Below are 15,763 nucleotides of genomic sequence, written 5' to 3'. Positions count from 1 at the left end.
ACTAATAACCCGCTTAACCCGTTATAGGATGGATTGAGCCACAAGACAATGATTAGGCGAAAGGAAGACCGATGAAATTTGCGAGATCTTGACAAGATGTGGCAAACTTCTACATGCATGAGAGTGGAGAAATAATATTGCTATCTATGAGATATTTCGTGGATGAATCTAATGAGGAGCTAGTTAGTAGGGTTATCTCAACAAGATTTAGAAGTGGAGGAATAGAAACAATCCATAAATTGGTAATGCCATTGATAAATATAGTAATGGAAGTCAAATGATGAATAAGGAGACACCAAATGATGAGGATATTAATGGGATCTAAAGGGGTAGAGGGCAATTATGTTAGATCTCAGAGGGACGTTATAGTCTTGAAGAATTGTGGAAGAACACATGAAGACTAACCGAAAAGTAATCGAATACCACCACATGCTAACCAAAAGGAAGGATACTACTCTAAAACTCAAAAGGAAGAGTTAACAAACTTTATTATTTGATTGTGTCGTTTGATAACTTTATTATTAGTTAGTTCTCGTTCATCAAATAGTCATTTAGTAGATGTTAAATCGTGCATTTCTCTAACATAAAAAAGTTAAAATATGAACAAGCTAGTATGAACCAAAAATTTCTACCGAACTTCCATTTCAGTGATGGTAACGTCATTTACAGAAGACGAAGCAGATGTATAGTTAGCAAACCTCTGCATGAACTTGTTCCTAGAAAAACCTGAATGATCATCAGCTTGCTTCCCTGAAACACCATCCATTTTCTCATTCAGCTTTGTTGAATCAAGATCTATGCTCGCAACAGAAAAATCTTCGCTGGAAATGCTCGCATCACCACTGAAGGCCGGCTTCGTCAAAGACGGAAGCACCACAGATTGGCTGCTAAGCATCATAACCAATGAGGCCACATTTGGCCTCAGACGTTGGTTATCTTCTACGCAAAGCAATCCAATATGTAAGCATTTCAATACCTCTTGTGATTGAAATTTATCACATAGACTTCGATCAACAACTTTTATTGCCATTTGTTTCTTATAATATTGCCAAACCTACATGCAAAAAACACAAAAGATGGATTCAAATTGAGTTATCAAATGATCATTTCGGCAAAACAAAATGCCAGCTTCTTACATAGCTTAGAAGGTTCATTGCATGATCTGAACCTTGAAAATTGTTGTTTCTCCTTCCAGTAATGATCTCAAGTATTAGAACGCCAAAGCTGAACACATCAGATTTTGTGGAAAAGAGGCCATGTAATGCATATTCTGGTGCCATGTATCCACTGCATGGAGAAAAAATAGAATGAAATCTAATAGGAAAATGATTTGCATTGTATGAGATTACTATTCAAGAGCTAGCAGCTTTCTTACTATGTCCCAGCAATGTGACTGGCATTTCTTTGTGTTTCATCAATGGGAAAGAGTTTTGCAAGGCCGAAATCCGAAATTTTAGGATTCATGTTCGCATCTAATAAAATGTTGCTTGCTTTAAGATCTCGATGTATGATTCTAAGACGTGAATCTTCATGCAGATAAAGAAGACCCCGCCCAATTCCTTCGATGATCTTAAACCTTGTTTCCCAGTCCAGAAACATTTTCCTTGCAGGATCTGTTTCCGTATATTTTGTCAAATTTATCAAAAACCCGCATATTACTTAAGAAAATAAAAATGGATAAAACCATAAGCAGTTGTAGAAACAATATAATGAATATTTAACAGTATAATATAAATAAATAATCAAGTTTGAATGAACAAACTATTCATAAACAAGAATTCTTTTATTAAAATTTTTTGTAAGAAATCCCTCAAAAAAGTCACAAAAGGCCGTTTTGCTGTCAAATTTATTATCAAATTTCATAAAGTTTTGATCTATCAAAAAAATTTTGCTGATCTGAACTTGATCTTGAAGATGTATAAATCTCAATATGAAAAAATTCAAAAGTCAATCCTTGGTAGACTTATTCTTAAAAATGCATAAATTTAAATGCAAAAAGAGTTACATGGTCACTTTTAGAGGAATTTCCTAAAGAACTTTCATAAGGAGTTCCCTATAGGAATTCTCTCCATATGCATTCATTTGTATTACTAGGCATGAGCAGAGGTGCTTTTTTGTTTAGATGCAAAAATTAGAAAAAATTTCTATCAAGATATCCTAATACATTTAGTATCAAAATGGAACTATTTTATTATACACGTCATTGATTTCATGCATCACATGTCGTTCCTCAAACATAACGAAACAATTATACATTCAAAATTATACTCATAACAAAAAATGTATATTCATAAATAGTTTTGTTTTGTTATCTATATTTTAGTTTTATTTTTTTTTTCAAATTTAGTTGTATCGTCTAATAATTTAGATGCATTGAGAGATAATAAGTGGCTCATGAAATTAGGAATATGTAATGAAATTAGATTCATCCTATATCCTTATAATCTGATAGAATTTTTTTCCAAAAAGAGTTACGCATCAGTAGAGTTGGACATACCAAATAGGAATTTATCAAGGCTGGTGTTAGGGAGATACTCATAAACTAGGAGCTTCTCATTCTCCTCAAGGCAACAACCCATCAATCTTACAAGATTCCTGTGCTGAAGCTTAGCAACAAAAAGCACCTCATTTTTCATTTCAGCAAGTCCCTGCCTTGATGTTCCTGATAGTCTTTTCACTGCTATTTGTTGCCCATCTGCGAGCAGTCCCTATTTCAGATTTAATTAAAGAAAGAATTAGTTATTTGCCTAAAAAAAATTATGAACAAGCCAAATTTCCGCTCATTTTATTTGCAAGAATACCTTGTAAACTGGTCCAAATCCACCTTCTCCCAGCTTATTTTCCTTTGAGAAATTATTTGTGGCTTTTCTGATTACACTTAATTCAAATAATAGAGAATCAGCACTGTTCTTAAGATCCACCTTCTTAATCCAAAATCCTAGATTAAGTTCCAAATATTAATTTTCACTTTCATCTTACAACTAATAATATCCAGAAAATATTGAAGAAATGAGGAAACCAACAATCTTACGTGTTCTTATTCTCTGCAGAGCTTTACTCCGTATCAGAAAAATTATTAATATTGCAGTGAGAGTCAATGTCGTAACAACTCCAAAGATTGCAATTAGCAAAATAATCTTGTTTGTTTTATTTTTTTCTGTATGAAGAAAAAAACCCATATTAACTGAATTAGATTGGGAGAAAAGGTATTTACTATCTATTGTACAAAACAGATATCTAATTTCATGATCTTTTATCAGGTGTTGTTGACACTTCTTAAACAAGGACAGCAAGACTAAGGCTCCATTTGGAACAACTTCCTTATTGTTTTCTGAAACAGTTATTTAGTACAAAAATGTCTTATATAAAAATTTTTTATACTAAAAAGTTGCTTTAAAAATCAATAAGAAATCTATCCCAAATGAAGCCTAATAAGTCTAAAAAGTCCCATAAGTATTCTAAAAGCTGTTAGAAAGTGATGAAATATTTAATTATTCATGCAAAAAAAAGGGATAATAACAAAAAAAGACAGAGAAGCTGAAGTTCAACAAAATCATACAATCAGATGGAATTTTCGCCTGCTTTTTTGTTGAAAATGCAAATGAATAAATGATGCTACACCAATCATCACCTATTCCAATATTTTCAATTTAAAATAAAAATTATAAGACACATTTGAGAAGTTTATTTTTTGGACAATTATTTTCCCTTTCTCCCGCATAATAGTCAATCTGTACATACACATCATTTTAATTTTTCTATGCAATAAATATGTGGAGCTTTTTTTTATTTTATATTTTTAATGGCTAGATCTTTTAATTCTTTCAAAATGAGATCCATTTTTCTTAAAATAAATTTGAATGCTAGAAAGTCAAAATAAAAAATAAATTTCTTACTTGTCGGGACATTTGCGGTAGTAGAGATATAGAAAGTTTAACGTCTTAGTTTTGCGTGAAGAGCTAGCACACATAGATAAAAGAGAACCATAATTGAGAGAGGCACCAATGTTTCCTTTGAGTGGAAAACTCAGGAAATGGTAAAACCATAGGGTCTTGCCCTGTCAAAATGAATCTGCAATCATTTGTCATTGATGAGAAATACTGCCCTTCATTGGAAAAAGGCATTGATACAATGTGAAGAGTATATTACTTGGTTGAAGTTGGAAGAGCCCTGCCGTAGAAATCCAACATAGATCCTACTGTTGATATTGGGAGTCATAGTTGATGTTGATAGCATGCATCGATCTTATAAACGATGGCTTGCATTGGCATGATTAGCAATATTAGGTAAAGAAGTCACTAGGCATCAAAATACCTAGGCATCACTTAGTTGGGAGATTGTAGGTCAGAGAATTGTAGTCGAGTGGCGGTGGATGAAGAGTCATAATCAAGTGATGGCAGTCAGTCAATCAGACCACGGTGATCGAAGAACTGTATTCAATAGGAAATGAAGGTGGAAGGACCATAATCTGGTGATCTGGTCATAGGACTATAGTTGGCAGGGCGACGGAGGTTGAAAGGACAGTAGTCGGGCAACGATGGTCGAAAAATTGAAGTCCAGAGAAGGTGATCTGAGGATCGTAGTCGACCCGTGGTTAGCATAAAGTGATCTAAGGATTGTGGCCCTGAATTTAATTTTGAAAGTTTTCATTCAAATATGTCTCAAGATTCATGCCATATTAGGGCAATTTCAATGTGTATCAAAATTACTCCGTATTTATAATTAACTCATAAATTATTAATCATTTGCTACGCAAGAATTGTAATATATACTAGAATTTTTGCGTTAAAAACCAATAAAAGGAAAAACTATGGGATATGGCCTAGTTAAAATGATTCTAATATCGTTTATCATTGATTACAAAAGATGTTCTTCCTAAGGAGAAGGCATTGCTAATACACTGCGAACATCATATTACATGGTTGAAGTTGGAAAACCAAGGTGGTAAAAATCCAACATAAATTCTAGTGTTGAAGAAGAGAGTAAAAGTTGGTGTTGATAGAATGTACATATCTTATAAGTGAAAACCTATGTTGGCATAATTAGCAATAATAGGTGATGAAGTCAATAGTCATCATAGTAGGTAAACAACATTGGTCATTGCTATGTTTTGTTTATTGATTATTTCTCTCGTTATACTTGACTTTTTATCTTACGAAATAAATCAGAAAACTTTGTTACATTTTGTAATTTTAAAAACATGGTAGAAAAACAAATTGGTCAATCTATACTCATACTTCCAACTGATGGCGGAAGTGAATTCAACTAAATTCAATTTCAATCTTATCTAGCCCAACATGATATAGCTCACCAAATAAGTTGCCCTTACACTCCTGAACAAAATGGAGTTGTTGAACGCAAACAACATCACATAATTGAAACAACTCGTGCCCACCTATTAGATGCACAAATTCTCTATTCCTTCTGTGCACATGCCACATTAACGGATGTTTATTTTATCAATCTTATGTCCTCTCCAACTACTTCCAAGCTTTCTCCATACCAATTGCTGCATCGTAAACCACCATAATATTCTCATCTCCATATATTTGGATGCATATGCATCCGTTGTCTCCACCTAATCTTAAACACAAACTTTCTCCAACTTCCATTCCTTGCATATTTATTGGATATTCTCCTAAATATAAAGGATATCTCTGTTTAAATCCTGCCTCTGGAAAAATTATTACATCCCGCATGTCAAATTTCATAAAATGTTTTTCCCTTTCAACCCTCTGATATCTGAATATAATTATTATTTTATATAATATATTTTTATTGTATTTTATAAGAGGCAGTTTATTATGGTAAGACGCAATGCTCGCTCTCACTACTCCTCTCTCATTGGTTCCAAGCTCGTGTCTTCCTTCTCCACCATAATTCTTACTTCTATATCCTCCACTGCTCTCGAGGCTACACCCTTCTCTTCCACAGATCTGCATAACAACTCGCATGAAATTTCAGCTTCCTCGCCCCCACTTTTGCTACAGCTTCTACACCATCAGATGCTACTATTCCTGCCCCTGCATTGCATCCTATGCTCACTCGGTTTAAAACTAGCCACCTCAAACCACGCAACATACTAAACCTTTCCCACCAGCTCACTGACTCTTCATATCCAAACTCATACTCAGCTGCAGTTAAATCTCCTCACTGGCTTCATGCAATGTCATAAGAGTTTCAAACATTACAAATGTAAGGAACGTGGAAGTTAGTTCCTTCTCACCTATCTCAACATATACTTGGTTGTAAGTGGCCGTTTAAAACAAAGTATCATGTGGATGGGTCTGTTACTCGACAAAAAGCCTGTCATGTGGCTCAAGGTAATACAAAGGAATATGGTATTGATTTTCATGACACATTCAGTCCCATCGCCAAATTGTCTACTATTCGCATTTTCTCCTTCTAGCCTTGCACTTTTATTGGCAAATTCATCAATTGGATGTGTCCAATGCATTTTTACATGGAACATTATCGGACACTGTCTTTATGAAGCAACCGCCTGGTTTTCAAGACCCAAATTTTCCTTCTCATGTTTGTCGTCTAAATAAGGCGTTGTATGGTCTTAAGCAAGCGTCTCATGAATGGTTTTCCACATTCACTGATCATTTATTGGGTTTCAATTTTCATACTAAAGCAGCTGATCCATCTCTCTTCATCTACAAATAGCAGAATATCTATATTTATCTAGTTATCTATGTTGATGACATCTTAGTAGCGGGAAACAATTCCACTCACATTTCTACTTTGTTTAAGGATATGCATTCCAGTTTTCAGGTCAAGCTACATGGCCAACCCTCTCAGTTTCTAGGCATCGCCAACAATCTTATGCTGCAAATATTCTAAGAAAGGTTGGCATGGCGGAATGCAAACTGGTGGCTACACCGCTTGCACTTAAATGTCCTACTATTTCAAATGCTTCAGATCACCTCACTGATTTTAAACTCTACCGAATTTTAGTTGGATCCCTTTTATATCTGATGATAACCAGGCTAGATCTTTCCTTTACTGTCAACAAATTAAGTCAATTTATGCATTCACCTCAACAAATACATTTTCTTATGCTCAAGCGTACTCTGATATATTCAAGGCACTATGGCCTTCAGCTTACCTATACAGCCATAAAAATTTTAGCTCTGCATTTGCCGATTCCGATTGGGTTGGTGATTCAGTTGATTGGAAACCCACATCTAGATATTGTATTTTCATTGGCACTACACGTCTCCTGCTCAGCTAAAAAGCAGCACAATTGCTAGCTCCTCCACTGAAGTCGAATACAAAGCTCTATCTTCCACTGCTATGGAGATCATATGGATCTATCGCTTGTTGCAAGATTTTAATGTCCCAGTTACTACGCCTACACCTCTTTACTGTGATAACGTCTCTGCAATTTCAGTAGACCACAACCCTCTTTTCATGCTAGAACAAAGAATATTGAGATTGATCACTACTTTATTCGTAAGTACATTCAGTCCCAAACTATTGTGGTTCATCATATCTTAACACATGATCAACCAGCTGATATTTTTACAAACCCGCTTTCTACTTTCAAGTTTTAACTTTTGAGCTCCAAATTAACAATTCATAATTGAACCATCAAATACAGAAATTATTCTCTGTTGATTTGCGTTTCACTTCCTTGCTGTAACAGCAGCTGTTTTTACTCATTCACTATCAGTCATTCATCTAATATAGCTTGTGAAATCTCTACCGTTGAAGAGGATATCTCTTCATGTAAAAACTGAAATCAATGTACCGTAGAAGTGGTGAAAAAGAAGCTTTACTGGAGCAATGAAGAAACCCTTCAGTATTTTCTTCTTCTCTGTTTTCTGCTGAAACTTTTTTTTCTAATTAATTATTGTTTCTAATGAATACAGTTTTATAGATTTTATCAAAACAATATAACAAACGCTGCTTTAGCATTTGACGTACTTCTCGGTTATGTTTTTGGTGTTCTTCAGAACGTTTCTTAAGTTAATGAAATTGCTACTGATATTTGATATTTCCTTCTTAAATAAGAGCTAGGCAGACGAAATAATCATTGTTGCGTCTAGGAGTATTCCCGGCGGTAGAGAAATATAAAGTTTAACGTCTTAGCGTTGTACGAAAATTCGGCACGCAATAAGATAAGAGAGAGGGTGTAGCATTCATATGAGACACCAATTTTTTTATGTGGAAAACCATTGAAAAGGGGGAAAAACCACGAGGCCTAGCCTAGTTTGAATGAATCCACTAGTATTTGTAGTTGATTACAAATGAGGCCCTTCCTTGGGGAGAAGGCCTTTGATCTATGTACATCATATGCAGTACATTATATGATGGGAATACAAAGAGCTACTGTTTACGTGTTCATTTGGTCAAACGTACTGTAGTTGGTGGGCGACATAAGTCAGAAGGATCGTAGTCGGTGAGCGACGGAGGTCAGAAGGACTATAGTTGGTGTGCGATGTAAGTCAGAGGGACCGTTGTCGGCGGCGACAAAGGTCGAAAGGACTGTAGTCGGTGGGCGACGTAAGTCAGGAGGACCGTAGTCGGTAGGCAACAGAGGTCGGAAAGACTGTTGTCGGCAGCCAAGGAGAACTCCGACGTTAGAATGTATTCGGGCAAAACTCCATAGTCACCTGGAGATCGGACAGAATGCTGGCGTCCCATGGAAATCGGGTGAAATTCCTGCATTACTTGGAAGTCGGGCCGAATTCCGGCATCCCTTGGAAGTCGGGCCAAATTCCAGCATCACTTGGAAGTCAGACGGAATTCCGACAGAATTCCAGCGATGGTGGTCGAGGAGGTGTTTCTTCCCTCCTAATCTTCTTCTCTTATCTTCTCCTTCTTCTCCTCTTCTTCTTGCTTGGGTCCCCTCTCAAGATAAATGAGGGTCTATTTATAGATATTATGGGCATGGACTATAAATAGGTGAGAGATCAGAGGTAAATGTGGAGTGGTTGGATGGACGGCCGATATTGATCGTGTACCGTTCGTCAAACATTTGAAATTCTTAGTGATGTCAGAATTCAGCGATCTTAGGCTCGTTTGATTTGTCTCGTCGAGCCGATCGATTCGACTATAAACATGTTATATTTGAAAACCGTTTGGTAACTCAAATTGTGGTTCGAATTTTTCAACAGCGCTTCGGGTCCCTGATTTGGACTCATTTGGGCTCAGATTGAGTTAAATTTGGTGTCATTGGGTTTTTATTTCGGTGACACTCAGTTTGACTGTAAGTTCACTGAAATAAGAGTTTAGGTGATCCCAAATTTAATTTTTGAAGTTTCCGGCCTCATTTTGCCTCGAGATTCGTGCCCGATCAATAGAATTTTTTGTTGATATATCAATCATAAAAAGAAATATGCATCAAATACAAAACTCACCTTTTCGTCCGGAGTTCGCAACTCCATTGTCTAGCTCCAACGTCTTCGCCTTCGGTTCCTTCGCCTCGGCAGGCGTCACGGCCGGGGGCGGAATCGCTGACAACAAATCCAACGAAAAAAATAAAAAAACCTCATACCTCACCATACAACTCTGGGAAGAAACCTTGCCCCCAATTTTCAAGCTGTTGAGGAAGCGAGCAGCGGCAAAAAGACACTCCTCGCAGTCACCAGAAAATAAATCAGGCGTGCACCACGCCATCCCGTAAATATTATCCATATCCTCAGACGTCCTCATCCCAACCGCAAACCTCGACGTGGCGGATGCGGCCTTCAGCGACAAGCCTCTCAACAAACTATGCAACTGGCTATCAAACACAGTGGGATTCGAAGTGTTATACACGCTCAAAGCATACATGAACACGGTCATGTCAGGGATACCGAAGAATGGCCCATCCGAGTAGCGGAGTAAGCAGTAATCGAAGCGAAGAGTGGCTGACTTGTGGTTTCCGCAACCTTCTGAGGAGTTTCCAGTGGCTGTCGCGGCTGCGTCGGAGAGGCAGTCGGCGCAGATGGCGGTGGAGACGTCCGGGCGGCATTGGGAAAGGCCGAAGATTTGGGTGATGGGGGAGTTGCCGACGGAGAAAGTGGAAGAAAGGGTTGACGATGTCGGGGCAGAGGCGGTGAGGTTGGAGAGGAGGAGTTGGAGATTTGAGGCATAGGGGTTTGAGGATGTGAAGTTGTCTTGAGAACAGTATGTCATGATATGGGTGTTTGCAGAATCGGTTGGTAGATGAAAGAGGAGAATGAGTTGGAAGAGGAGGGGGACAGCCGGGCCGGCCGGCAGAGAAGGCATAGGTGCGAATGTGCGATTATGGAAGGCATTGATTCTGTAAAGAAGGGAAATAGGAATCTGGGAGGAGAGCACAACCGTCCAGGCGAAATAGACAGAGAATGTGTTGACTGGGCAATTTGTTTTTTTATTTTTTTTTTTAAGATTTAAGTACATACCACTCATAAAATAAATATAGATATATGACATAAAATATTAAAATTTTAAGTGTTAGATATGTAAATTATATCATTGAGTCAACTTATCATGTTGGCATAGTTGTTGGGAACCCGTTTGCTCTTTTATATCAGATGACCTATTATGTAATATGTCTTTAACCAATCTCCATCATATGAGTCAAACCTAACAAGTCGTCTTGACAAAAATTGAAATGAACAATTATAATATTTTTATAACTTGTGAGGGATGAGGTAGCATTTGGCCACACATCTTTAACATATACAAATAAAATCTATTAATACGAGCTTAGTTGATTCATTCATATTGCATAATATTAGGGGTGTCAATATTTGACCCGACCCGAAATTCGAAAGCCGACCCAAAAATTTCGGGTTCGGGTTAGGGATTTCGACCTGTTTGTAAAACCGGATCTGGTTCGGGTTGACCCGGAAACCCGAAATCAACCCGATTTGACCCGTTTTTAATTAATTTAGAATGGTTTTAATGGATTTTTATGAAATAAGTAAATTATATTTCAAAAAATTATAAACATTAGTGTCCAAATTAAATTAATTGAATTAAATCTTACCTTAATTTGATTTAGATTAAAATAAATGGAATTAAATAAAAAAATTTAATAAAATATACCCGAATCGAGTCTGGTTCGGGTTGACCCGGACCCGAAGCGGGTCGGGTTCGGGTTCGGAAAACCGACCCGTTTACAAAAACGGGTCGGATTCAGGTCGGGTTGAATAGTGTCGGGTCAATTTCGGGTTGGACTCGAACCCGACCCGTGACCCAGTTTTGACAACCCTACATAATATCAAGACATGTCACTTTGTAATTTTAGAATTTTTGCATTTCTTTCTCATTATATTATAGACCCTTATATGCATCTTCCTTTATAAAAATCATTTTATTATTTAATAAGACCCAGGGTCATAGCTTTAAATACATTTAGATTGTTAGTAGGCATCCTATATATAGAGGATGTAAGTCTTGTCATAACTCTCTATGGTTAGCCATGCATGAGTTCATACCTCGCACTAGGTCCCTTCTCCCAAGTTCAAGAAGCTTAGTCTTTAGATTGTTAGTACGCATCATATACTAAAATCAAATTTCGTTTAACCTACCAACATTCGTCGGGCAACCAAATCGAAGTTGTGAACCGAACTCTCTGTAATATGTTAAGGTATCATGCTCAAGACCATTCAAAATAGTGGGATGATTTTCTGTGCCAAGCCAAATTTGCTTATAACTCTATGGCTAATAGATCCACGAGAAAATGCCCATTCAGCATCGTGTACACCAAGCTTCTTAATCACTTGATAAATGTGGCCATACTTCCCAAATGCCGCAATGTAACTATTGCAAATACGAACTTTTATTACATCCGGTGCAAGGACGTAGAGGAACGTCCGGTCGGAGCTAAATTTTTGCCAAAAAACTCGGTATTTTCTCGGTACAACTAGGTATTATTTGATAATAACGATGAATACCGCTCTTTGAAGACCAATACCGAGTTATACCGAGCTATATCGAGAAATACCGAGTTGTACCGAGTTTTTTCTAGGAGAAACTCGGTACAACTTTTGTATAACTCGGTATTGCTCAAGATAGCTCGAAAAAACTCGGTATTGGGTCTTCACATGATGTTATTCCTCGTTATTATTTGATATTGCTCGGTGTTTACTCGGTACAACTCGGTATTTGACGGGAATTTGCCTCCGACCGGACGTTCCTCTACGTCCGGTCGGAGGACGTAATAATTGTTCTGCAAATACGGCTGGCTCGTTCACAACAATGTTAGAAGAAGTTAGCACAAAGCTAGCCACATCAAATGCACAATACAAGCAATTAGTTGGTACTCGCCTTCGCTGCAAGATCTTTCACCCAAGTGATTATGTTATGGTGTAGATGTAAAAAATGTGTTCCCCGCCTTGCACATCCTCTAAACTAAGTCCACAAAAATGGGGGCATATATACCTAATGTGAACATTATTAATGATAATACATGTGGTAAAGCTTCCGTCATGTCCACTCGCTTCTCCTACCTTCAATATGTATGTCATTTTTTCGGACCTCGCAACCACACATCTCTTTTCCTCGAGTGCAAGTTCCTTTTAATTACAATATGTTGTGTGAGAAGAAAAAATAGAATATATAATTACATTTCGCTTGGAGTTATCTGTTTGAATATACAATATTTTTGCTTTTTTTTTTTTAGGAAAACGCTTGTATTGCTTAATAAAACATAGAACTTTTTGTGTTTCCTTTAAGAAAATGATAAAAAAAATGACAGAAAGTGAAATATTTTAGCATTTTCAAAAAGCTGTAAAATATTTTTTGAGTTTATGCTCTTTTTTAAATATTCTTCTGATTACAATTTTTTGCTTCTTTAATTTTAGGAGTTTTTACATACATACCACTTAAAACTATTAAAATTACATATCTAACACCTAGAGTAGACTATTTATTTTTTTACCACCTAATTACTATTCATCTCCCCTAAAATACCACTCCGTCAGCTCCCGTCAAAATCCCACCCCGACCTTCGTTTCACGAACCCCGCCCCGACTTTCATTTCACGAAACATTGCCGAAGACAGGGAAGGTGTTTCTAGGGAGGATGAGGGAGAGTGTGAGTGTGATGGCTAGTATACCGATGGCTATTGTTGTACTATGTCTTTGTTTATGAGAAATGTCTATCAAGTATTTAGTACTATGTTTTTTTTTTTTTTTTTTTTTTTGTAAGTTTTTTTTTATATGAAGAAAACAAAAGCAGATAATGTGTTGGTTTCATGGAAGGAAAGAGCTTGCAATCGAATGCAATCCTAATTCACATCTCCACAACCGCCAGAGAAGCATCATCATATGATAAGCTATCTCCTTCTGCACAGTCCTTTCCAGTCGAAAGGCAGAGTACTCAAGCCCATCATGACACTACGGCAACTCGTCTGCGAAACCCCATATCTTCCCAAATGTAGCATCTACTTCTTCACAGTCCGTTTCACCACCGTCGTTTCCGGCGCCGGCGTCGGCGCTGGATTGAGTAGAAGTTGTCGAAAGTACGACTACAAGCAGAAGTCCCGCATCGGACGAGTAGAAAATTATTTCAGAAAATAATAAAAAAGCTATCCTAAAGCGAGCCTTAGTTTTGTTGTCCTTATTTAAGAAGTGTCAACAACTCCTGATAAAAGATCATGAAATTAGATATCTGTTTTTTACTGTTTTTTAAAATAGTTTTTTAAATTTTTATACTTAATATCAGCTCCAGTATCGTTTTTATTGGCCTCATATGCTTCCATTGATATGAGATAGAATTCTATGCAACAATTTAAATTCCCTATTTTTTGGATAAGATCATAAGATTTAAGTGTAAGATTGAAGTTTGGCTGATTGTGTTAATCATATCTACTAATCTAGTGATGAAAAATCTATAAATAGATGATCTAAGACGTAGTTTTGCAGCTTCGAATTAATGAATAAATTTCTTCTTTCAACTTTCGATCTTGTGTGTACAAGTTAGATGAATGAGTACAAATATGATTACCTAATTCCAAGGGAAGCCATTTACTTATATCAACGTTGGGCATGGATCATATCCTCGGCCTACTTTCTTCAACATAACTTATTAATATTGGCATTTTAGTGTTTTCAAAAATCATTTAGATTTGATCAATTAGAATCTCCTTAATATGAGCTCCAGTACCATTTTTATTGGCCTCATATGCGTGGGATGTTTAACAATGTTCCGTTTGTCAAACTTATAAGAGAAATGCTCAAAATACCGGCCTCTACATGCCCCTGCCCGTTCCATATTCCATTTGGGAGGACCATAGCTTTGACTTCATATTGGGGTTACAAAGGACCAAAAGAGGCGCTGAATCGATCATGATTGTAGTATATAGATTTTCAAAAATAGCTCACTTCATTCCGTGCAAGAAAAATTTTTGATGCTCTACATATAGCTCACTTGTTTTTTAAGGAAATAATCCGCTTATATGTCCTACGACGTAGCATTACTTATGATTGCAACGTTAAATTTATCGGTCATTTTTGGAGAGAATTGTGAAAGAGGCTTAAAACTGATATCAAACTTAGCTTCGCTTATTACTCCCAGACGAATGGATAAATTGAACTAGTTAATCGCACATTGGGATGTATGTTTCGTTGCTTGGTACAACAAAATCCTAAACAATGGGAGGAGTTATTATGTGAGGCTGAATTTGCTTTCAGTGCTATGTCGAATCGTTCCACCGGTCAAAGCTCATTTAGTGTTTTATATACTAAATTACCAAATTAGCTAGTAGACATAGCAGTTTTGCCAAAATGCAAAAGTCTTGCAGCCGCCCGTACAACTGAAAATTTTTCAGATATGTTGAAAACAATCCAAACTAAATTAGTTGAAACCAATTCCAAATACAAACATCACGCAGACACTCATAGAAGGCCAAAGGTTTTTCAACCAGACGATCTCGTCATGTTGCGTTTTCGTAAAGAAAGAATTGCCCCATGCACATACTCCAAACTCAGGCCAAGAAAGTTCGGTCCTTTTCCCAATTTTACGCAAGATTAATGACAACGCCTACATTATTGATCTACCTAAAGATTTCAAGCTTCAGCGACCTTTAATGTGACTGATATGTCTGTGCACCATCCCCCAGACAGTACATATTCCACCATTATCTCATCAGAGCTGAGTCCTTCAGAAGGAGGGGAGACCTGATGTGGATTACAACTACAGCCAAGAGACAACCTAGAGACATGTTATCGCAGGGCTACCTCCCCCTATCCTTGCTAACCATTTTTATTCCCTTTTTCTGTTTTAATACTACTGCAAGTTGCATCTACTTTTACTTCTCTTACCAAAGATAGTTACAAGGTTTGTTTAACGGTTTACATATAGTGACAGCAGGAAGATGAAAAACAGCTTTATCTCCATTAACACAATACTAAGGTTCTAGCATTTCTCTGTTTCTTCTCTTCCTGTCCGAGCTTTTCAGGTTTACTGAAGTTGATGCACCATATTATCTCTTATAAAAGCTTAAAGCTTGATAATTACCTATTTATAAAACATAGCAATGTCATAACAAGTAGTATAGATAATATTTTGTTAACATGTTAGAACCAAAACAAATTTATTTATTATCACATGCTATTAAAAATTTCCATGAGCCCATATAACTTATGTATGCTCATTATTGAGTTGATAATCATAAACCTTATATGATGTTTTATATAATAAACTAACATTTACAAAACTATTTTTGTTTATAAGCATAACAAAAGTCTATATTAAATATATTTATGCTTAAATATTAAATACAGCATTACCTTGTAAAACAAATATTTCCAATCACAAATATATTACATTGTATGAATCA

At 36.5% G+C, this 15,763-nt stretch overlaps 1 protein-coding gene across 1 annotated transcript; it reads right to left on the bottom strand.

The window, feature by feature from the left end:
- Window positions 1-614: 614 nt before the first annotated feature.
- On the bottom strand, window positions 615-10,333 carry LOC110106951 (cysteine-rich receptor-like protein kinase 10). Its single transcript, XM_020837054.2, has 7 exons — window positions 9,369-10,333; window positions 3,032-3,157; window positions 2,802-2,938; window positions 2,498-2,708; window positions 1,376-1,613; window positions 1,137-1,287; window positions 615-1,054 (listed from the first exon to the last, which is right to left on the bottom strand). The coding sequence occupies exons 1-7, from the start codon at window positions 10,219-10,221 to the stop codon at window positions 629-631; spliced, it is 2,142 nt and encodes a 713-aa protein (XP_020692713.1). The 5' UTR covers window positions 10,222-10,333; the 3' UTR covers window positions 615-628.
- Between the last annotated feature and the right edge of the window lie 5,430 nt (window positions 10,334-15,763).

Source organism: Dendrobium catenatum, unplaced genomic scaffold, assembly GCF_001605985.2.
Source record: "Dendrobium catenatum unplaced genomic scaffold, ASM160598v2 original_scaffold_234600, whole genome shotgun sequence".
In the NCBI taxonomy this organism is placed as follows: Eukaryota; Viridiplantae; Streptophyta; class Magnoliopsida; order Asparagales; family Orchidaceae; genus Dendrobium; species Dendrobium catenatum.
The sequence above is the reverse complement of the archived record's forward strand: the minus strand, read 5'-3'. Positions and strand labels throughout refer to the sequence as shown.

Excerpts from the sequence above, each read along its gene's own strand:
- LOC110106951 (XM_020837054.2), bottom strand. The coding sequence starts at position 10,221 with ATGCCTTCTCTGCCGGCCGGCCCGGCTGTCCCCCTCCTCTTCCAACTC. Across the intron at positions 2,939-3,031 it reads TCTGCAGAGAATAAGAACAC|GATTTTGGATTAAGAAGGTG; the intron begins GTAAGATTGTTG and ends AACTTAATCTAG. Across the intron at positions 1,614-2,497 it reads CCTTGATAAATTCCTATTTG|ATCCTGCAAGGAAAATGTTT; the intron begins GTATGTCCAACT and ends ATACGGAAACAG.